General features: G+C 39.3%; 1 protein-coding gene across 4 annotated transcripts in view; it reads left to right on the top strand.

Moving 5' to 3' along the window:
* Positions 1-23169, top strand: part of LOC149835910 (bifunctional cytosolic FAD synthase/FAD diphosphatase-like) — a 103985-nt gene that overhangs the window by 48641 nt on the left and 32175 nt on the right. For 3 of the 4 annotated variants that reach the window (XM_090008846.1, XM_090008845.1, XM_090008848.1), the window contains exons 10-13: positions 15147-15197; positions 15385-15465; positions 15887-15958; positions 16382-16444. In XM_090008846.1, the coding sequence (XP_089864972.1) occupies positions 15147-15197; positions 15385-15465; positions 15887-15958; positions 16382-16444 (267 nt within the window). The remainder of the gene's footprint in view (positions 1-15146; positions 15198-15384; positions 15466-15886; positions 15959-16381; positions 16445-23169) is intronic. The other variant, XM_090008847.1, reaches the window with a different exon arrangement.

Genomic DNA, 23169 nt, shown 5'->3' with positions numbered 1-23169 from the left:
CAGAATCCTGTGGTAGATTTTCTATCCACTACAGATCCTGCATAGTCAGCATCAGAATAGGCCACTATCTCCAGAGTTCCACCTTTCCTGAACAATAACCCCTTTCCAGGAGAAGATTTTAGATATCTGAGAATCATAATAGCTGCATTCCAGTGTACCTCAGTTGGTTTGTCCATAAACTGACTAACCTTGCTTACTGCTAAAGCAATATCCGGTCTGGTCACAGTCACATACAATAGCTTCCCTACTAGGGAGCGATAGCTTTTGCTATCAACCGTTTTTGACGCTTCTTCAAACAACTGAACTTTATGGTCCATGGGAATATTTGCTGGTTTGGCTCCCAACATTCCTGTTTCCTTTAATAAGTCAAGAACATATTTCCGTTGAGACAGAACCATCCCTTCACGGCTCCTGGCAACTTCTATACCCAGAAAATACCTCAGTGAACCAAGGTCTTTTGTAACAAAATGTTTTTGAAGATGAGCCTTTGTGGCTTCAATGGCTTTCACATCATCTCTTGTAAGAATAATGTCATCCACATATACCACCATAACAACTATGCCAGAGCTAGTTTTCTTGATAAATAGTGTATGATCGGCTGCTGACCTATTAAAGCCAAAGCGTGACATCACTTCAAACAACTTTTGAAACCATGCGCGAGGACTCTGTTTCAAACCATAAATCGCCTTTCTCAATCTACACACTTTCTGACACTCCCCCTCAACCTCGAATCCTGGAGGTTGTTGCATGTAAACAGTCTCAGATAGATCCCCATATAGAAACGCATTCTTCACATCTAATTGGTACAAACTCCAACCATGCTGAACAACTACTGAGAGAACAAGACGAATCGTACCCATCCGTGCAACAGGGGAAAAAGTTTCAAAGAAATCAATTCCATATGTCTGAGTATACCCTTTTGCTACTAATCTGGCCTTGTACCTTTCAATAGAACCATCAGATTTGTACTTTATTGTATATACCCATTTACATCCAACAATGTCAGCATCTGTTGGGGAATCAACTAGATCCCATGTATGCTAAGATACTAAAGCATCCATTTCTTCTTGCATAGCCAGTTTCCATCGCTTATCAAGTTCTGCCTGCTGATAGTTCAGTGAAATAGTTTCAGCAGATAAGGCTGAAATAAAAGACTTCATCTGATTTCCAATTCTGACATCAGAGACAAAATGAGATATGGGATATAAGGTACATTGTCGTGTCCCCTTTCGTAGAGCAATAGGCCTGTTATCATCATCATGAAGATCACTATTGTCAGTAGAACTTACCTCAGGGGAAGAAGAAGATGAAGGCTCTTGCGGAGATGGAGCTCTACGCACATATACCAATGGAGGATTATGAAATCTGGAAGCGGATGAAGTTTGGTTCGGTAGTGAGGGCACAGACTCCAACGGAAAAGGAGGTATAGGTAAAGGAAAAGACTCAGCTGGATCAACCTGCAGTGGAGAACCGGTACTGGAGTAATATGGAGTGGATTCCAGGAAAGATACATCCGCACTGACATACTCTCGGCGAGAAATAGGATCATAACATCGATATCCCTTTTGATTTTTGGGATAACCTATGAATATGCATTTTGTAGCTTGAGCAACTAATTTATCACGGTCAGGGCCAAGTTTGTGTACAAAACAAACACATCCAAATATTTTGGGTGAAAAAGAAAAGAGTGGGGCATTAGGTTTTAGGATATGAAATGGAATTTGATCGCCCACAGAAGACGAAGGCATGCGGTTGATCAGATAGCAAGCAGTGGTAATCGCATCACCCCAGTATAACGCAGGAACATTGGATTGAATCATAATAGTCCTGGCAACATCAAGCAAGTGCCGATGTTTTCGCTCAGCCACACCATTTTGTTGAGAAGAATAGGCACAGGAAGTTTAGGGTTGGATGCCATTATCTTGGTAAAATTGTAACAGACCTTTTGATTTAAACTCGAGAGCATTATCAGTGCGAACAATCTTGACAAAAGATTCAAACTGAGTTTTTATCTCAAGAATTAAGGATTGAATAATACGTGGAACTTCAAATCGTTCCTTTATTAAAAACACCCATGACAACTTAGAAAAATCATCAACAATAACCAAATAGTAACGACACTGAGTCCTAGTAGGAATCTTACTAGGACCCCATACATCTGCATGAAGAAGTTCAAAAACTTTATTACTAGACTGACTCTGACTTGAAGAGAACGAGCTTCGATGATGCTTGCCCAGTTAACAAGCTTCACACTGAAATGATGTGGTGGAAGGAATTTGAGGAAAGACTGAACGAAGCTTTGACAATGAAGGATGACCCAGACGACGATGCCACTGAACAGGACTGGATGAATGTTCCACGGCAGCATGAACATTACCCATTGGATGATGTAGGTAGTAAACTCCATTTGCTTCAAAGCCTCCACCAATCTTCTTCCCCGTCAGCAAATCCTGAAAATGACACCCCATCGGATCAAATATTACTCTACAGTTTTGTTCTTTTATAAGGCAACTAACAGAGAGTAAACTTAGAGGAAAGTTTGGAGCATGAAGAACATTTTGCAACTGTAATGAGGAGGATATAGAAATATTGCCTTGACCAACAACAGGGGAGGAACTCCCATCGGCTAATGAGACTCCTCAATGAGCATTAATATCCTTTAGATCTGAAAAAACAAGAGAATTTCCACACAAATGTCTGGATGCACCGGAGTCAATAATCCACTTACTGTTTGTTGGATGTAGGTGATTTCTTGTTGAATAGGCAACACCAGCTACAGGAGGGATGGAACTCACAGAACGAAGGGCTATCAGCTCATCATATTCAGCACGACTGAGGGTGATACTACTGTCACCAGCAGAGATATTTTCCTGTACCTTTGTTGCCTCCAGAGTAGTAACATTTGCTTTAGGAGCATAAGAATTTGATGATGAAGAGGTTGGCCTGCCATGTTTATCCCAGCACCGATCTTCTAAATGTCCAGATTTTCCACAGAATGTGCATTGAAGCTTTCCTCTGCCTCCTATACCTCGTCCACGACCTCGTCCTCTGATATTCTGAATATTTCCACGTCCATAACCAGAGGAAGCAACTAGAGCAGATGACTGGGTCACAGGCTGTGATTGTGGAAGAGATATCGCAAGTCTACTAGGGCGATTATATGCATCAGCAAGAGTAGGTACATCTGATCCAGTCAACATTTGGACTTTTGCAACAGAAAATTCTGAAGATAAACCTGTAAGAAACCGAGCAACCATAGTCTGTTCTTGATGATCTTTCTGCTGATCTTTCTGCTTCGAGCAACAAAGAGGCCTGTGAGCATTGAGTATTTCAAACGCAGCTTTTACTGATGCATAATACTGGGCCAAGGTCTGATCTCCCTGCTGTAAATTATATATCTCTTGTTCGACTTGCAGGATACGACTCACATTGGTCTCTTGTGAATACGTATCTCTAAGATTGTCCCACATCTGCTTGGTTGTATTATAATAAATTAAACCATCTGCAATGTGGGTTTCAACACTATTCATGATCCATGACATAATTATGTCATTATCTTCATCCCAGGTAGCATATTTTCCCAATTTTTCAGTGGGTTCTTCTTCCAGCAAGATATGCTTTCTACGATGTCCAGATACTGACATCATGAACGTTCTGGACCACCTGGCATAGTTAGTTTCATTCAACCTTACAGAGGATCCATACGAAAAGGGATTGGCAAATGCCTTATACTCTCCAACATGTTCCAATTTGGAATCACATTTCGAACTTTCAGCCATATTGAAGATATACTTCTATTTCAGCAAACAAAAACTGGAGAGACTTCAACCACTACAGGGGATAGCGTGTGTTAGACAACCAGCAGCTGTTCACACACACAAAACCACGACAATAAGAATCCACAGCCCACAACAAAGTTACTTTCTCAACACAGTTTCCACGACATTAGTGAACAGCAGCCCATACACATGAGTAATAGTTCCAAAATATAATTTTTCTTCAGCACATCATGAAGTCACGACCAACACAACTCTGTATATGCATAAATTGAATCATACCAGAGGCTGTTCCTAGACATATAGGGCTCGACAGTCATATCTTAATCACCAGCACAGCACAACAAGTGCAATTGCTGTTTCTCCCAAATAGCAGGAAGTCACGACAAGAAATAAACAAATATCGACCGGAAGATTGCAGGAAATCACAACAACAAGAATCACAGCAATAGGGGATCACGGCACCAGGAAATCACGGCAAGGAATCACGGCAGGGATTCACGGTACCAGGGAATCACGGCAACAGGGGGATCACGGCAACAGAGAATCACGAACGAAAAAAAACAGGAAACTAGAGGCACGCATCCTGTTCCTTAGATCTGATGACAGATCTGGGCCATGACCTTGGTCAAATCCCAGATCTGTTATCAGATCTTACACAGAAATCACAAGCAGCTAACCTGAAAAAAAAAAATCTTCGTTGGTGCAGGGAGAAACTCGGCAACAGTTTGATCACGATCGAGTAAGATCCCACGATCGATGCTTTGATACCATGTAGAATGATATAGGATGTTGTACCGAACCCTGGTTAGAGAGAGAGAGAGGAGGAAGGGAGAGAGAGAGAGAGAGACGGCAGCACATACAGAGAAAATTCTAATTCACTTAGTCGACATTAGGGCTCTCTCTATGTTAAATAGAGAGAGTCCAAATTAATAAATTACATCCAAGTCCAATATTTAATAACTTTTCAAATAACCTCCAAAACTAAGAAGATTTAACTTTAAACCACCTACTCTCAACAGTTTCTAATTAAGCATGTTCAGATTTATTGCATATGCAGTTTTGTTTGATTTTTATTATGTATTTCTTTTTACATGTTCAGATCGATTAAGTGTTACATACATATGCAGCTGAAAAAAATAAAATTCTGTTTTGGGTTTAGGATTTGCCAAACTGTCCATGAGTTGAATACTTTTTCTGTTGGGCGTGTTTCTGAACATGTTTCTTTTGGAACTGCTAGCTGCCTATCGGCAGATCTGGTCCGAACTTACCGTGTTCGCACAGGTAAATCTGGACGGATTTACGGTCTACTACCCGTGGACAGATCTGCCTGGGTGGTCCTTTTATTACTGGCCGACTGTCTCGGTGTGCCGGTTCTCCAAAATGGAATGCTCAAATCACATTTTGATTTCTTTTTTGGTTTTTACACTGAACTATGTAAGGCCTATTCAGAAGTTTATTCTAGCTATCGGTGGGATGTTATGCAGAAAATGAAATATGCTTATGCTCGATAGTGTTGATCTCCACCGATTTGTTGTTTATCTCTTGTTTGATATAACTGACCCCTGTGTCGGTCAAGACCAGGCTATTCATGTTTGTTTTCCAGCAAAGAGATGAATGCCATTAGGTTGTTCGAGGTTGTCCTATGGACCGACATCAAAACAACCTTGAAATTTCAATTTTGATCTATGTTAGCATTATGTCAGATTTTTTTTTTGTATATTATCGTGATTATGTTGAATATGAAATTGTTCTTATTGCTGTCATACGATCTGATAAAATGTTGTTAAATGTGTTGTAATTATAAAATGTGACCAGTGCTGCACATTTGTGTGCAAGACTGTCCGCTGTTCACTGCTTTTGGCTGCATGCTTATGCATGAGAAACATGCTGCCAATAGCATGCTAGTGTTATCCTGTTCGTGGGGGCAGCATAGCGTTGGCTCGGTAATTATGTTTTGTATCTCGAGCATGCCTGAATTGGCAAAGGTGCTTATTGGTTATGTATGCTTATGAAATTGAATATTATGTTGGCATAAATGTGCATATCATGTACACGTGATTTCTGAAGTTATTTTAATGTTGCATTAACATGATCATGTGCATGTTTGGATGTTATGCATGAGATAAATCATGAAAGCAAAATGCATGTTGCAAGCAAGTGTTCATATGCATATGTAAATTGTTTTATATGTATATTCTTGCTGTGTGTGAATGAATATGCATTGTGGACATGTTTGAATAATTGTGTGGTTACATGTTTACTGAGGATTTTTGTATAAGATGCATCGGTGGTCAGATGTGAACCACTGTAGGCCATATGGCCTACGAGCATGTGTTGCTCTAAGATTTGTGTGTATGCATTGCAAAAATCCATTTTAAAATTATTGACTTTCTAAATTAATTGCACTGTTAAATTTTATAACGGGCCAAGGTCTCGTGGTGTGTTTTGCATGTTGATTTGCAAAACAATTCTTTTGTAAAGAATTTGACTTTTGATAAAAAGATAAAAAAGAGAAATAATGTAATTAATGTTTTTCTTTCTAGACGTTCCTTTCACAGTATGGGAATCCTAGATGGCTGCTTTGGGAAAACTGTGAGGATACTAAAACTCCGTGTGCAATTGTGCCCCTGAACCCGATATGGTGGTTCGCCTCCCGGCCACGGTTTTAGGGAGTTTTCAGCTACTTTGTGTGGGGTGATGGTGTGACATAACTGTTATTATTGGTATACCAAGAAAGTGACATCAGTGGATGTTGATTTCCCAAGTGTCCCGACATTAGATGTTGATTTCTAATATTCCGATGGATAGTGTTGATTCATGATATCGGTCGAAGAACAAGTGTAGAACCCAGTAATAAAATACAAATTGTGTGTTAAGCTACAACTAAGAACCTATCTTATACTTCAGAAATTTGTGGTGCCCGTTTTGAGTATCTACGGGTTTTAATGAAAAGTGAAACTAAACTTGCGTGTATTTAATAGGGACATACATGCAAAAAAGAACTCTAATAATAACTTAATAAATTGTTCATGCATATTTAATGTTCTACATTAGTCCATGCATTCTTACTTGTTTTGTTTCATGTGAGATATTGTTAATGCATGATAATTGTTTTTTAATGCTTGAATGATAATTTGAATTATGAGATTGTTGTAGTTATTTTCTTCTGAAAACTTGCATGAATTTGATTTATGCTTTTTCTTGTATATTTGGATTTTTAGAGGAATTCGTATAAAGAATCTTTTATTCTTACCCAATACTTCCTATGTTTTCACACGACTTGAAGTTCAGTAATGAGGACGATTGCCATAGGGAGATTGCGTGACTTACCTTATGTTATTTTTTGATAGTGTGGCTCTGTGATTTTAAATTTTAATTTACTTTTGTTCTCAGACTTTAATTCTTAAGTAATAAAGTTAATTATTTTGTTTGGATGGTTCAATGTAGAGATCCCTTGTGGTTTGAAAGTTGTTAAGTCTGTGATGCCCCGGATCCTTGGGTTTTGGTTTCCGTAATTGTTAAAAAAAAACACTTTTCAATGGGGATGAGTTGGGGTCGTTACATATATAATCTTATAAGGTATGCGTACTCCTGCCTACTTCAGATTACGCGTGCATTTAAAGACATAGATTTGTGCATCCTCGCCAAGTCTCTATTTTTAAAAGGGTTTTCACATGCAAAAATTCAAGCTCATTTTATTCGCTATGTCGAAAAGCAAAAACAAGTATTTGGCATTTGCGTATTCGCAATCGAGTTTTTCTCTTAAACCTGTATAATGGAAAGGCTTCGACTACATAGCCCTAAGTGGTACGTACATTCGGTCCTCCTTTTCGGTATTCGAAAGGACTCAGATATTCCTTGGCCTATAGCACGAGACTTTGAAAATTCTAAATAAAGTTGGGGTTTCTTTCTGAGAAATCGATATCTTGCTCATCGTAGTGGTACTATCAGACATGCACGACATGTTAGTACTACGATGATTAAAATGAAGGTTTATGATAATCTCATAGCGTGAAAATCCATGATGATTAAAAGAAAATCACATAAATGGTGATGATTGCCTTTAAAGGAAAGATGTTTAATTTGGTTTAAAAGACCAGAGCATGGAGAATGGGTCGTCAGTTAAAATAGAATCTGACATACCCTTTCGTTTTTTTGGTTTCGTTAAAAGAAAGGATGTGATGATACAAAAACTCTGATGGACAAGTTGTTAACAACTACGATTCTCGAGTAGCAATGACTCGGTGTCCCCGGTCATCGGGGTTAGAGGACTGAGCTACAAAAAATTATCGTAGGTGGTAGATCCTAATGACTTTTGCAGAAGTTTGGATGCATTCCCTTGAACAAGTGGTCTATGGGGAATTCTTTCTCGGTCATTAGTCGTTCTCTTAGGAGCGGACTCAGCTAGTTATTCAAGGTATCAAAATACATAAAATAACAAACCCCCGGGCAATCTCAGTTATTTCTACGTCTTTTTGTGCGTACCCTTAGAACAGATAATTATCGAAACAAAATTATTATGCTCACTTTACTTATTCTAAACTGCACATCACGAAAAAAACAATGCATATGTTAGTCTTGTTCTTAATTTTGATATCTATGCACCTACCAGATTTTTATAAGTTTGACTCATTTTATGGGGTATAGGTGATGATTAGGTCGGTACGATAGACGATGATGCAATGACATGATGATATCAAGATCCCACTCTTTCTCTGATATTTTGTTCCTGAGCACATTTTGAAATTTTGCATAAGGGTTTCTTTTGAAATTCCTCTTTTGTATAAACTTTAATTATCAAAAACCTTGTTTTGAATTTATGCAATTTCAATGCTTATATGGAGATACAAATCTATTGTGTAAAGAAAAGTTCGCCTGAAATACACCCAAGGTTCGTTGACTTGTTATTTCAAACACTAATTTTTTGCTAAACTGTTATTTTAAACTCTGAAAAAGGATTGAGTGCAGAACATTTAAATTTTTACAAGTTCGGGATTTTGGGGCGTTACATTGGGTCATAGTTCTCACCTTATTTTGCACATTGCATATTTGAGATATATCCTTGAGACTATACATATCTTTAAGATACTTTCATGCATCACTAGCAAAATCAAATTTTGCTAAGTTAAAGCATTTTTAGATATAACACTATTGATGAGCCATCCATTTATCTTGGAATGACCCATCCTCCATTCTTTCTGTTTTTTTTCATATTCGATGACGACCTTAGACATCTCTTCTCCTTGAAGAGCCACTTTCTTTTCATTTTTCATCTTGGTAAGTATAAATTTAGGTTCTCTTTCGGTGCCATCAACCAAACCTCATATACCTTTTTTCCATATTTTATGTTTTACTATAGATGCTCACATCACATAGTTAGTATCATCGAGTCTTATAAGAATGAAGACGATCACTTTTCTTTTATCCTCTATTTTTACAATAATGAGAGAAAGAGAAAGAAGGTAGCAAGAATTTGTTAAAGAGAACTTTGATGGTGTGCTTTCCGATGCAACGATCCCACGAACCGATGCTTCACCAATCTCACGATCCTCCTCTTGTCTTTTTTGAATGAATCACAACCTAAGAGCCACATGGCTCTAATAAGCAAACAAGAGCCTCTTATGGACTTACAAGAACATAACCAATCCACAAAAGAACCACTTATGGATCAATCCACAACACCCACACAAGGGCCAAGAGAGGAAAAAATAACTTTTGTATTACACAATGCTTGAGAAAGCATGAGAAAGATACAAGGGGTGAACCCCTATTTATAATAAGAGGAAGCCCAACTAGCTGTTGGGAGCTGTCCCAATCGATGACATAAAAAACCAAAACGTAGAAAACAAAAATAAATAAAATGTACAGTTAGCCTGTAATGGGTTGACCTCTATTACAAAGTAAAATGACCAAAATAGTATTTTGGTTTACATATATATATATATATATACACACATATGAATATATATTAGAAGCACAATCTTAACAGTAACCAATGCTTTTCTTTGTGCATTTACCACATAATATATTTATTTTTTAAGTGTGTTCTCTTGGCCTTTAGTGGCCCTTGTGATTAAACCCATTTTTGGGTTGTGTTTAGCTTCTTATGTGAGGTGTGTGAGCCCTTTTCATTTCATTACAATGAACTGGTTGTGGACCTTCCAATATATGGATTGCCAACCCTATAAGCATCTGAAAAAGTTAAAACAAGGATAAGATCAGAGACGTTACTGTTCCTCGTATTTGCTGGACCATGCTTTTTTTTTCTTTACTGTGACTTGAGATTCCTTTAATCCTTCAAGATATTTTCCCAGGATTGAACATAATGCATATGTTTCATTGATTATTGCATAAGAATGTCATGCCTTGTGAAAGTATGATAATGAGCATTGCCTACCTTACTATGGCGATTACTAGGACTGTGGAATTGGTCGATGTTGAGGAAGACCAGAGTAGGTCTGAGTGTAACGACCCCAACTCGTACCCTTTGAAAAATGCAGATTTTTTTTCCAGAATTGAGGAAAACTTCTCAGAGACCCGGGGTCCTTACAGTTTCAATTTCAATCGGATAACCACATACCACAAACAAACTTACCTTTATCATCCATAACCAACCAACTAAACTTTTTTATTAACGAATCAATAAGAGTCTCATACTCAACTCCAAAGTGAAGTAACAATTGCAGGAAATAAAAAGAACTAAAAGAAACAAAAGTAGAGCCACTGTCCGTAAGTGAAGCAATCTGAAGCAAATGTGACCCTTGTATCCCCCCAGAAGCGAGTTGACTTTATTGATCACCTAGTCTGGGAAAAACCAATAAAAGTAGAGGGTCAGAAATCCGAAGAATTCTGCGTACAGGTTCCCCTAATGAATCAAGTAAGAAAAAGAACATAAATAAGATTCATGTAATATTTTAGAGGGATACAGTTATAACCAATTCATAAGACAATTAACCATTCATGCAAAAATAAAATAAACATTGAGCATGAGGGAACACGAAGTAAGTAATGTGGATCATAATTTAATCAATAAGGGCATTTAAATCTAAGCGAGAACAACATCATGCATTAATCAACATATAACAACCAAGGGAACAAGTAAACATGCATGATCTAATGCATAACAGGAACATGCATGATCTAATGCATAACAGGAATATGCATGATTTATGTGCAATGCATGAACCCTTTATTATCTTTCATTTAAGCATTTCTCTTTTCATATGTATGTCCTATTAAATGCACACAACTTCAAGTTCTTCTTTTTAATTACCATTGCCCGCGGATACACCAAACGGGTACAGTCCCCGAGGTCAAGTAGGGTTCCCGGGGTAACTTAGCAAATAATTTGTATTTTATTACCAGGTTCCAAACTTAGCCCTCGACCGATATCAGGAAACAACACCATCCATCGGAATATTGAAAAACAACATCCAATGTCGGGGACACCATAAAAAACATCCAATGACGCCACTTTCTTGGTATACAAAAACAATAACAGTTGTGTCAAACACACCACTCCCAGGCAAAGTGGCGGACTCTTCCTAAAACCGTGGCCAGGAGAAGAACCTCATTATCGAGTTCAGGGGCAACAACAACGCACACAGAGTTTTTGTATCCTTACGATTTCTCCCAAACCGCAACCTCCAAGATTCCCACATCAAGGAGACATAAATTATAATGTTATTCATTTTCTTTTATCTTGTTATTAATTCATTTCTTTTCATTTGCAAATCAGTTTGCAGAATGAATAACATAAGCTTGCAAATCGGCATGTAAAAATAAGCTCGCAAATCAGCATGCACAACTCTTCACGGTCTACTACTCGTGGCAACAATAAAACAACGCAATTAAAACCATAATATAAATATGATTGTTTGCGATACATTTAAACAATTAAAGAAGGAGCAACCCAAAGCTTGAGACTGTCCAAACCCGCGATGATTCACTTGGATCATCGATGCACCATATGTGAAAACCACAACATACTACATTGCATTACTTTTAAATGCTTCAAAATGCACATTCATTCATACCAATTTAACAATGTGACTCAGCTACCACAATCATATGCATGTATTCACCAACTATGTGCGAGTGTTCAAGTGTGGTCATTTATGTAATGCTTTTATGTAATTCATCTACTTAGGACAAGCACACGTATTCACTAAATGCACATATTCATGTCACCCGTATGCTGCATGTTAGTGCATATATTCATGTCAATGCAATCTTCCACATGTGAACAACCATGCAAACTCACATAAACACCGAATGTAACCATTCCACCTATGAAGTCTGTGTATGCATGTTAGCCCACTCTTGACACAATTTGAAAGTTAGCATACATGTTTTTTTTTTCCAGAATTGAGCCAATACCGAGTCTGCTAGAAATTTTTCTTTTTCTTTTTGACAACTACTAGGCACAACCCCTATTAGTCTCAGGTTTAATTAAATATCCAAAACGATTAAGCTTTAACAGTTTCTAATAAAAAAAATCAAATTTTCAATACATTATTTAGTTAACCAAGACATATCAGATTTAAGAATGGATGCATGCTCGATTCATTCTAACAAATCAGGTTTAAATAACTGATTCAGATTGACATAATAAATCTGAAGTAAACTTTATTAAACCCCCAAAGCTCCACGTCAATATATATAGACATAACAATTTAATTACATGCTTGTGCTAAATAACACCTACTGGACCACTCATGGTTATAATAGAACCCCATATATGAAGATGATAAATAGATCTATATGCATCTTAAGCAATAAAATGAATGTATTAACAAGAAAGCGTAATTTAAATCCTATGGATGCTCATTACGTATGATAAACTTGCATATCTAGATGAAATAGTCACGGTAACTTGCTAGGGTAGAGAGCTTATGACAACAATCGCTCTATTACCAAAACCACATATCACTATTCTGGGTAAAGAGCTTTGTATCGAGATACATGCAATAAAAAAAATCAGTATGTCTTGACATAACAAGATCCTACCATGCGTGCATCCAATTACATCACATTCTTGGCAGACCTTACTCATACGTACCATAAATCCCTTATGCAACAGGGGATCCAAAACTAACAGGTGAACAAACGAATCAAAAATTTGGTGTGTTGAACACCATCAAATCGTGAACCCATAAAAATGTATTTAAACATGCTGAATAAAAAAAAATCTGAATAACTTTAAATTGGAATCAGGGTTAATCCACAAATTTGGACATCATACAACAAGAAAAATCAATGTATTCATATCCTAATCATGAACTCCCAACAAAACAAATGATACCCAAACTCATAGTAAATCCCCGATCAAACTTGAAATCTGCTTTAAATTCAGGAACCAGGTTCTTAATAGGTTAAAAAAACCATCCCGAAACCTTAGACCCATACGAGCTGAAATTTCCCTAGCTTGCTTAAACTAAATCCTTCTCAAGGAACATGTGAAGATATGAGCATGTGAAAAACTCGCAATTTAACCCCATGTGATTCGACCCACCGAAAGCCCAAAAGAGAAAAAGACAGGAATTTCAAGATGAGATTTCCCAAAAAAAAATTGCATGGAATCCAGTCCATACCCCCTTTCTCACCCGATTTCAAGAGAGAGAACCCGTACCTCAAAATCGTTGTTTGAGGGTTGCAACTGTCGCGAGAAGGAGAGCGATTCCACCAGCCTCGACTGCTCCGACGCCGTGGAGGGGATTTTTGTGCTGGCGTCGTTGATTGTCGCACGCAAGGGAAAGGACAGGAGAAGGGGGGAAAGAACGAGAGATATGAGAGAGACCAGACGAGAGAGAGAGAGAGAGAGAGAGAGAGAGAGAGAGAGAGAGAGAGAGAGAGAGAGAGAGAGAGAGAGAGAGAGAGAGAGAGACCCTCTCCACTCCCCCTTTATCGCTCAAACCCCTCTCCCTCTTGCCGAGACGCGGGGTCGGTTACGCTCTGCGTAACCCCCCCGCCCCTCCCTCTTTCTAGTTCTTGAAAGCAAGAATCGTGCCCTAGGCACGATTCCTGTTTAACGCCCTTTAAAACTGAACTCGGGTCCGGATTCGAGCCCGCGACCCACGGCTCCGAATCCAGCATTCCCCCGGATCTTGATTGCCTGCACTTGTGGATCCACAATTGGATCCTCTTGGGTCCAACTGCGGGTCCGACCCTGCACCAGATTTATTTTATTTTTTCTTATAAATACTATTAATTATTTATTTAATTAAAAAATAATATTATAAGTATAATTTAACACCCCATTGTGGGTTATTTACGGATTCTTTTATGGATCCGATAACGGTAACAAATCTGAGGCCCAAATCCCCTAAACTTCATTGATTCTATTTTCCGGGTATCGGGTCCGAACCAGGGTTACCGGAAGCGCCTAGCTAAAAGGGGAAGCGCGCTTCCCCGAAGCGTGCTTTGGAAACGCGGAACGTCGCGCTTCCGAAGCGTGGGGGGAAGCGTCCCCCTTTTTTGGGAAGCGCGCTTCCCTTTAATGGGGGGCGCGTTTCCCTTTAATGGGGGACGTGTTTCCCTTTAATGGGGGACGCGCTTCCCTTTAATGGGAAGCGCACTTCCCATCACGCTTCCCCCTCGCTTCCTCCACGCTTCCCCCTCGCTTCCCCCACGCTTCCCCTGTTTTTTTAATTTTTTTGTATTTTTTATTTTTTATTTTTTTCGCTTCCCCCTCGCTTCCGAGACGCTTCCGAGTCGCTTCCGAGACACTTCCCGAATCGCTCCTAAGTGGTCCCACGCTTCCCCGCTTCCTAAAATTTTGAAAGTGCCTCGCTTCCCGCTCCCGCTTCCCGTATCGCTTCCCGCTCCCGCTTCCTCAACTGGCACCTTGCTACTCAGGATCCAAATCCCAATTTGGATCCGGGCTGGTTATAAGAGTGGATCCATCTAAAACTATTTACTGCATTCTTTATTTTATTCTGATTTTATATATATTTATATTAAAATATATATACGGGTATATGGATCCGGAAGGTGGACCCCGGACCCATCTACGCACCATCGTAAATAGTTATCCCTCGAATTATTTAATTAATTAAAATTATTACACTTATATATACATATAAGATTATACGGGGTAAATTTATTCGTGAAAATCCCTTTATGGGTCCTGGATCCAAAATTTGGATCCCAGGCCCAAATCACATAGAATCACTTAAATTTTCGGGTATTACACTGAGTTCATCCCACTAGTTGCAAATGATATAGCATATTTATGTTGGCTAAGAGTGAATTCACTGAATTGGTGCTTTCATTCCCTGGCTTCTTCTGTATTATCCTGAAGTTTTATAATTAGAACATGAATTTTGGGGAAATATTTTATTTGTTTTGTGTTTTTTTACGGTGCAGATTGATGCAGTTGCTGAAGAAGTTGAAGATGGGAAATCCACTAATGATATGGTAATGATCCATACATTCTAGTATGGCAATTTTTTGTAGTGTTTACTGTCTTGTTTCTGAAACTCTAAATTGGTTTGGAACTTCTATGCAAGTTTAGCACTTTAATAGAAGTTTACTTTTGATTCCCTGAAAAAGTAAAGAAATAAGTTGAATGCATGTAGCCACATAGTAACATTGCTTTTTGCAGGTCTTTGTATATGGAGCTGTAGGACCTCTGCATTCTGATGTTTCTTTAGCCGGAGTAGCAAAAGCTTTTGGAGTTCGTCTGGTGTGTGTCATGGGCATTGTTGCATGTTCTGACTTTGCAATTGGTTTTGTAACCTTGCTTTTGTGATTTATCAGGCCTTTACCATTTTATTAAGCTGAAAATGTTCTTGTATTCTGCAAAGTTTTATCCCTTTTTTCCCTAGAAAGGAAGTTATGATCCTGTTTCAGCTGTTTTTTGTGTCATACAAACAAATTATCTGTGTAGTTAATTTATTCCAAAGTCTAATCTAGCATTTTCCTGAAAGGTTCTCAAAATATTGAAAGTCAGTCTTCTTTGTGATGTTTGTTTCCATTTGGCTCAATTTGACGGATGTCCATATATTACAATTCTGACTTTTCCTTGAATACTGTTGTTTTATAGAATCAGTCAGTTTGCTTCAATTATAACTTCATTCCATGTATTCAGTTGTTTCAAATTTCAGGCTCCTGATGAAGAATTTGAAGAATATCTTAGGCATCTCATTGGTGACAGATCATCCGGAGAGAGAAATGAGGTAAAAAAATGACTTAGTAGCTCCAAATAAATGTTTTTATGGACAAACAGTAGTTTCTTCTTGGTTATTTAGCTCAGCAAATATAACTGAAAAAATGGTCAAAGTACTGAAGTTTTCTTATTTTTGTGTGCCTGATGTTTTCTACAAAAAACAAAGTGGTTATTTTATGTTTTCAAGCATTTAGTTTGTTTTCATGTAGCTATGGAACTTTCTAGTTCCCTTCTCCCTCACAACTGAAAGGTTCTTGCATGATTTATCCTATGGCACCAATTTGTGAAGTGGCTTGTATGATTTTAAGGATGATTCCTGGCAAATCCTTGAAGATGATGTTTTGTCCTCTATTTATTTTCTGTTAGTTTCTGTTCATGGGTCTTTATGTTAACAAAGCTCATTGATTTTGACATATCCTCGTTCTTTCAACAGATGGCTTTATTGCCAGAGGGAATTACAGAATTGCTGCACCATGACATGCTGGTCGTGCCTCTGGTATGTATTGTTCTTCCTACTTTTGCAGTCTGTTTTTGTTTATCAATGGGCATTCACTATTTTTTTCACTTTGGTGTTTCCTGGCCCTTTTACTGTCAAAGGCAGAAATTTGGAAATTAGATGGCTATACTGTGGTGATCTGCATAATCAGAAGCATCACTTTAATCTGTTGCAATTGAAACCTAAATGTTGACATGATTCTCTTTCACTTTTTCTAGAAATAAAATCTATGTAGCCAAAGTTCCAGGTGATTTTCAGGTGCTATTGCTAGCCTCCTGAACACCTTGTCAATTCCTAGAAATCCAAAATGAATGCTTATTTTATAATAAAATTTGAAAAATTAAAGAAATATGAAAAAAAAAATTATATACAAAGCATGATTCTAAATGAGTAGGTTTTAAGTATCATACATTTGTTTATCTTCAACTCCCTCCATGTTGGTCGACAAAGATACAAAGATCGTTCTTTTATTCAAATTGAATGAAACCAGCTATAGAATGTGGGCGGCTGCTATGGAAAACAATCTCAAAGGTAAAAGACTTTGGGGGTATGTATATGAAACCATTCCGAAACTACAATTGAATACCAAAAAAGAGAAAAATTTAGAAAAAGCCTTGAATGAAGAAGAAATGGCTAAACTATTCAAGAATACCAATCTAAAGTTGAAAATTTGGAAAGCGAGCATGCCAAAAATATTGGCATGGTTCATGAATAATGTAGAGCTCAAAATTCACTCCAATCTTGCCAAATTCAAGAAAGCAAATGAAACATGGTTCTTTATGAAAGGTATGTACACTCAAAAAGACCTTGCTAGGCATTTCTTTTTGCAAGAAAAAATAAAAGAAACCAAACAAGGAGATATGAGCATTAGAGACTACTATAGTACTCTATCTCCGTTGTGGGATGAACTTGCTCTTCTCGAACTACAATGGGAAGGAAGTGCTATTGCCGTGAGGCAAGAGCAAATGGAGAGAGAGAGAGAGAAAGGTTTTTTCAATTTATTCATGGGTTTTGTCCCGAATTTGAACTAAGAGGGTCCCTTCTTCATAGGGCTTCTACCCCTCTTAGTGAAATCTTAGCCGATTTATGCCAAGAAGAAACTCACTTGGCCCTTAAGAAAGATATTGACATGCGGTATCTAGACCGGAAAATAACATGAGTACATATAAACCTCCTCATTTTTGGAAGAATAACAATGGTGGAGAAAGAAAAATTATTTATCACCATTGTAATGAACTGGTTTATCTACGACAGATTGTCCTAAGCTCAAAAGGAAGGTGGCTTCCATTGGAGATTATCCAAGCAATTCAAGTGAATATTCAAAGAAAGATTGAGATATAAAGGACTCCATTGCTCAACTTACCGAAACTCTCCAACAATTCATGATGATCAATTCTTCCACACCTTCTACCTCTGGTGCTGCGATCTCATCCACTCCCGGTATGTCTTCTTGGATTTTTTATTCGGGTGCTTGTTTCCATATGACTCTGAATGCATCTCTTTTATCCAAACTAAGTCTTAATTCTTTTAAATGATTTGTTTCCACGGCTTATAGAATATCATTAGATGTTGAAGGAATGGAAAATCTTGATTTTTTTTTTGGTCAAAACAAAGAGTTTTATGTTCCAAAAATTAGAATCATTTTGAAACTTAATTTAAACCTTTTTTCCGTTTATCAAATTACCAATTTTGGATGTAGTGTCTCTTTTTCACCAACCAATTGCTAGGATATCCGGTCCGAGAAGCGGATTGGGCAAGACCATAGAAGAGGAGACCTATATTACATGGATTTTTTGTCTTTGCCATCCAAATCTTTTTGTAATCTCATTCAATCTAAAGATCTTGGGACTTGGCACAAAAGGCTTGGACCAGAGTTACCGGAAGCGCCTAGGGTAATGAGGAAGCACGCTTCCTCGATACGCGCTTCAGAAGCGCGAAACGTCGTGCTTCTGAAACACGTGGGGAAGCGCCCCCCCTTTCTTGGGAAGCGCGCTTCTCCCACGCTTCCTCATTTTTTCATTTTTTTCGCTTCCCCCTCGCTTCCGGTTCGCTTCCTAGGTCGCTTCCGAGACGGTTCGTAATTTTCTTCTAAGTGGTCCCACGCTTCCCCGCTTCCTACATTTTTGAAAGTGCCTCGCTTCCCGCTCCCGCTTCCCGCTTCCTCAACTGGCAACTCTGGTTTGGACACCCTAGTATTTCCAAGTTGTATCTTTTTCCTTTTTGAAAAAAATTTATAATGAAAAGACATTTACTTGCAGTGATTGTATCATTGGAAAAATGCATTTTCTTTCGTATCCACAACAATTTTATTTCCAAAAACCATTTGAATTAGTGCATTCAGATGTATGGGGACCGACACCCGTTATGTCAAAAGGAGGATATTCATATATTATTGTCTTTATTGATGATACTAGATACACATGGGTTTACTTTATCAAAAACAAATTTGATGTCTTTTCCATCTTTAAAGAATTTCATATTCTTATTCAAAATCAATTTCAACATAACGTAAACATTTTTAGATCCGATTCTGGAGGAGAATATGTGTCAAAAGAATTTCAAAACTATCTTAAGCAAAATGACATTATTCATCAAAGATCTTGTCCAAAAACTCCTCAACAAAATGGTCTTGCCGAAAGAAAACATATGCATCTCATTGAAACAAAAAAGACTCTTGTCTCTAAAAATGTTCCAAAGAACTTTTGGGTCGAAGTCACTCTTACTGCAACTTATCTTATAAATCGAATGCCTTTCTTTTCCTTAAAAAATGTTTCTCCCTTTGAAAAAGGAATCTCTTCATCTCAAAGATGGTTTACGAAATCAGCGGAAGACTATACTTTTGTTAATTTCAGAAAGGCAAGATGACAACTTTGGGCGCGTTAGCTAAAAGAACCAAAATGCACAACTCATGCTACTTGCAAACACTTGGAAAAAAAAACCACTTTCATTTAAGAACTTCTCCAAATAGTACAAAATTCGGATATCCCAAGAAAAATCCGTTACAAAACCCCAAACAACAGGACGCGAGCTAAGAGCAGGAAGAAGGACGTCTTGGAGTCATCTTGTCATCGCGTCATCGCGTCATCGCTTGTGGTGTACCTAATCATCATCTGTACCCATAGAATGGGTTAGTTTCGCGAAAAACTAGTAGGTGCACAAGAGAGACTACAAGGAACTAAATTATGTAAATTTAATTCAGTAGGTTACGCAGTTTAAAGCAGATATGCAGTTAAACAGGTAAGCAATGCACACAGATAACTAGTGCAAACGCGTAAGTAGTGCAATCGAACAAGTAGTGCAAGCAAACAAGTAGTGCAAACAAACAAGTAGTGCAATCGAATAAGTAGTGCAAGCGAATCAGTAGTGCAAGCGAGTCTCACGACCCAATAACCAATGTGAACAGACTTTATGTTCTGATATTACTGGCCTGCAGGTACGCGCAGGCAAAACGTAGAAACAACTGAGACTAGTTCGGACGTCTGTTATTCTATGTATTTTCAATAACCCGAATAGCTAGTTGAGTCCGCTCCAAAGGGGACGGCTTTAGCCGAGAGAGGATTCCTTAGAGGCTGAAAAGCAGTGCCACGGATGCATCCAACTTCTGCAGAAGTGTTGAGCTAACTATTGTAGCCCCTTTCCTCTAACTCCAATGACTGGGGAAGCCGGATCATTGCCCGTAGGGTGGTTGTTAACAACCTGTCCATTGGAGTTTTTATACCGCTCTGTCCTCTCCCTTGACAGAACAACCAGAAGCGAATGGGTGTGTTAGGGGTTGCTTAACTAACTACCCATCCTATGCTGTGGTCTTCAAACCACTCGAGCATCTTGCCTGTGAAGGCAAATGTGAGGCCATTTATGTGATTACAGCATTGTGCATTTAACACTGTTCGAGGTTGCACGACCGTCTCATCTGATCATCGCAGTACTAGACGTGTCGTGCACGACTACAAGTACTCTAGGATAAAGGGGGTATAGCTCCTCAATAGAAGCCTCAACAAGAGTGTTTCACAAAGATGTAAAGTTTATCCACTTTACTTTATCTTTTGAAACAATAGTACCTTGTGCCAACATTATACATTGATTATCTCGAATTACATCCGCTATCGGGGTATCTACATGTCTCGCATGACTCGATACCGACCTCGATAGACAGGGTACGGGTTTCTCAACAGAACACCCGCTAAGAAGTTCGCTCGAACCCCCAATTCGGGATCACCCGAGATATGCCAAAAAGGCGAGCAGAACCAGCCAGTCACTTCCTTCCAAATGCTTCGATTTGGAGCTGTCTTTGATGCTTTTGCGCAGCTCCCTAAATCTCAAGTCGACTCTACGGGACTACGCACACTAAGAGCTAGGATCCTTGCGAGGTATCCCTCTCCTTAGACGAGGATGTGTCGCTCGCTCCCGACTAAACTCTTGTCGCAAGAGGGAGAGTGGTAAATGCTCCTTGCGTTCTCCACGAGGAGACCTTTAATGCATACGCAAAGAGCAAGAACCTGCACGCCATCTGCAATAGCAAGGCAATACCAACACATATGCAAAAGCAAGAACCTAGGCGCAGAGCGCGACGTCAAGGTAAAGGCAGTAAGCAGAAGTGCAACGCTAAATCTCGACGCGATGCGTGACGGCAAGTAAAAACTGATAGAAGGTAAAGGGCAAGGATTGCGAAACCGCATCCTTGAGTGAAGTGCATACTCATATAAATATATATATATATATATTTGTATATATATATATATTCATTTAATGGTTGTTTTTAGTTTAATTGAACTTAATTCAATTATCCAAGTCTTTCGTGCAATCTTCCCCTACCTTGGAGGGTTACGAGCTTGCTGACGTCTGCGGACGTACACGATTAACGACTCGGGTCGCGGAGCACGAGTGGGATCCGTCGTAGCTGCAAATATGCGATATTAACATGCAAACTCAGACAAAAGCAAAAGCAAGGCAAAGACTCGACTTCTCTGATACATAGGGTTGGGGCCAAATGAGCCTTGTTGCCAAAACAGGGATGTAGTCAATGCGAGCAGATGACTCACGTTTACTAGGAATTCCTCGCTGGAGACCAACAATTGTAATGATCTGTCTCCATTACGATGTAGCTTCTAAAGATTTCCCGGGTCTGTCGACCAAGGGTATAGGCTCGCGCACAAAGAGTAGGGGGCCATCGGCCCCTGCTGGCAAACAAAAAGGCAGGGGTCGATGGCCCCTGCTGGTAAACAGAAAGGCAGGGGCCGATGGCCCCTGCTGGCAAACCAAAAAGGCAGGGGCCTATGGCTCCTGCTGGCACACAGAACTGCTGGCACACAGAAAGGCAGGGGCCGATGGCCCCTGCTGGCGCAACAAAAGGGGCAGGGAGGAGGGGCTCGACCTCTCCCCTGCCGTAGCAGAGAGCAGGGAAGACGGCTCGACCCCTCCTCTGCCGTAGCAGAGAGCAGGGAAGAGGGCTCGACCCCTTCCCTACCGTACGGAAGCAGGGAGGAGGCTCAACCCTCCCCTCCTTGCGTAACGGAGAAACGAGGGGGAAGGAATGATAGAGAGAGAGAGAGACGGAAAGAGGAGAAGAAGAAGAACGTACCTGGGGAGGCTGCCGGAGAGAAGCCCGCCGGAGTAAGCGTGTCGTCGATGGCCGCGGGTCACCTGCGTTGGCGACAATGGACGAGCGAGAGGGAGAGAGTCTGGAAGAGACGAGAGGGCGAGAGGCAGTGAGGGGGTTTTGTAACCCCCCTCCCGCCTGCCTCGCTGTCTTAAAAGACAGCGAGAGGCGGTGGTCTGGGTCGGGTTCGGATCCGGCTCGAACCAAAACAAATTTTTTTTTTCGTTACAAATATGGGTCTTGGGCTGAGTCTAGATCCATATTAATTTGGATCATAGGTATTGGATCCAATCCGATTCAAATCCGGACTCAGTCCGTAAAGGCGGTCCTTTTTTTAAAAATTGTGATTTTTGGACCAAGGTTTTATTTAAAACCAGTGACTTGGGACTCGACTCGTTCTTTATTGACTCGTGAATCGGCGGGTCAACTCGGTGACTCGGACCGGGTTTTGTTAACTTTTGATTTAAAAACAAAAACAATATATAATTTGTCTCAAACCATGTTTTTCAGTAAACAAGAGATGTTTTTTGGCTCCATGCAGAATCGTGGGTTGAACTGAAATAAGGAGATCGTAGCATGTGGATAAATTGTTCACGAATGAGCAATAAGTTGGAAATGTGGAATGAAAGATCACAATTTATTCCAGTTACATAGATGCCTTTATGCACTAAAAATGTACATGCCTATAAAGAAAAGAGAAATTTTTGTTGGATATGATAAGGCAAGGTAAGGACAATTGGTTCTGATTAAAGGGGTATAGCCGATATGAGATGCAAAGAAAATATGAAGTCTGAAAGGACAAGAAAGAAGCACCAAGTAGATGTTGGAACTCTATAGATGTTAAGGCCAAAGTTATGTATGACTTTGTTCCAATTTCTTGTTTATTATGCCTTCATAAAGATGGGGCAAGGAGGAAAGGTGTGAGGAGAAAACCAAATTCTTCCTTGTTATATAGTTATGTTAGTAAAGTTTAAAGCAAAATATTAAATGCATTTATGCAAAGAAACTCCGGGTTGACTCACTGGAGGGCCGAGCCGAGCCGAGCCGAGTCAGCCGAGTTGACTCGGCGAGTTTTAAAACCTTGTTTTGGACCAACCGTAGCCCGAATTCAGAAAAGTAAAATATCATT

Source organism: Nuphar pumila, chromosome 6 (assembly GCF_984573655.1).
Source record: "Nuphar pumila chromosome 6, dmNupPumi1.hap1.1, whole genome shotgun sequence".
In the NCBI taxonomy this organism is placed as follows: Eukaryota; Viridiplantae; Streptophyta; class Magnoliopsida; order Nymphaeales; family Nymphaeaceae; genus Nuphar; species Nuphar pumila.
Note: the sequence above shows the minus strand (reverse complement) of the source record. Positions and strands in the feature narration are given on the sequence as shown.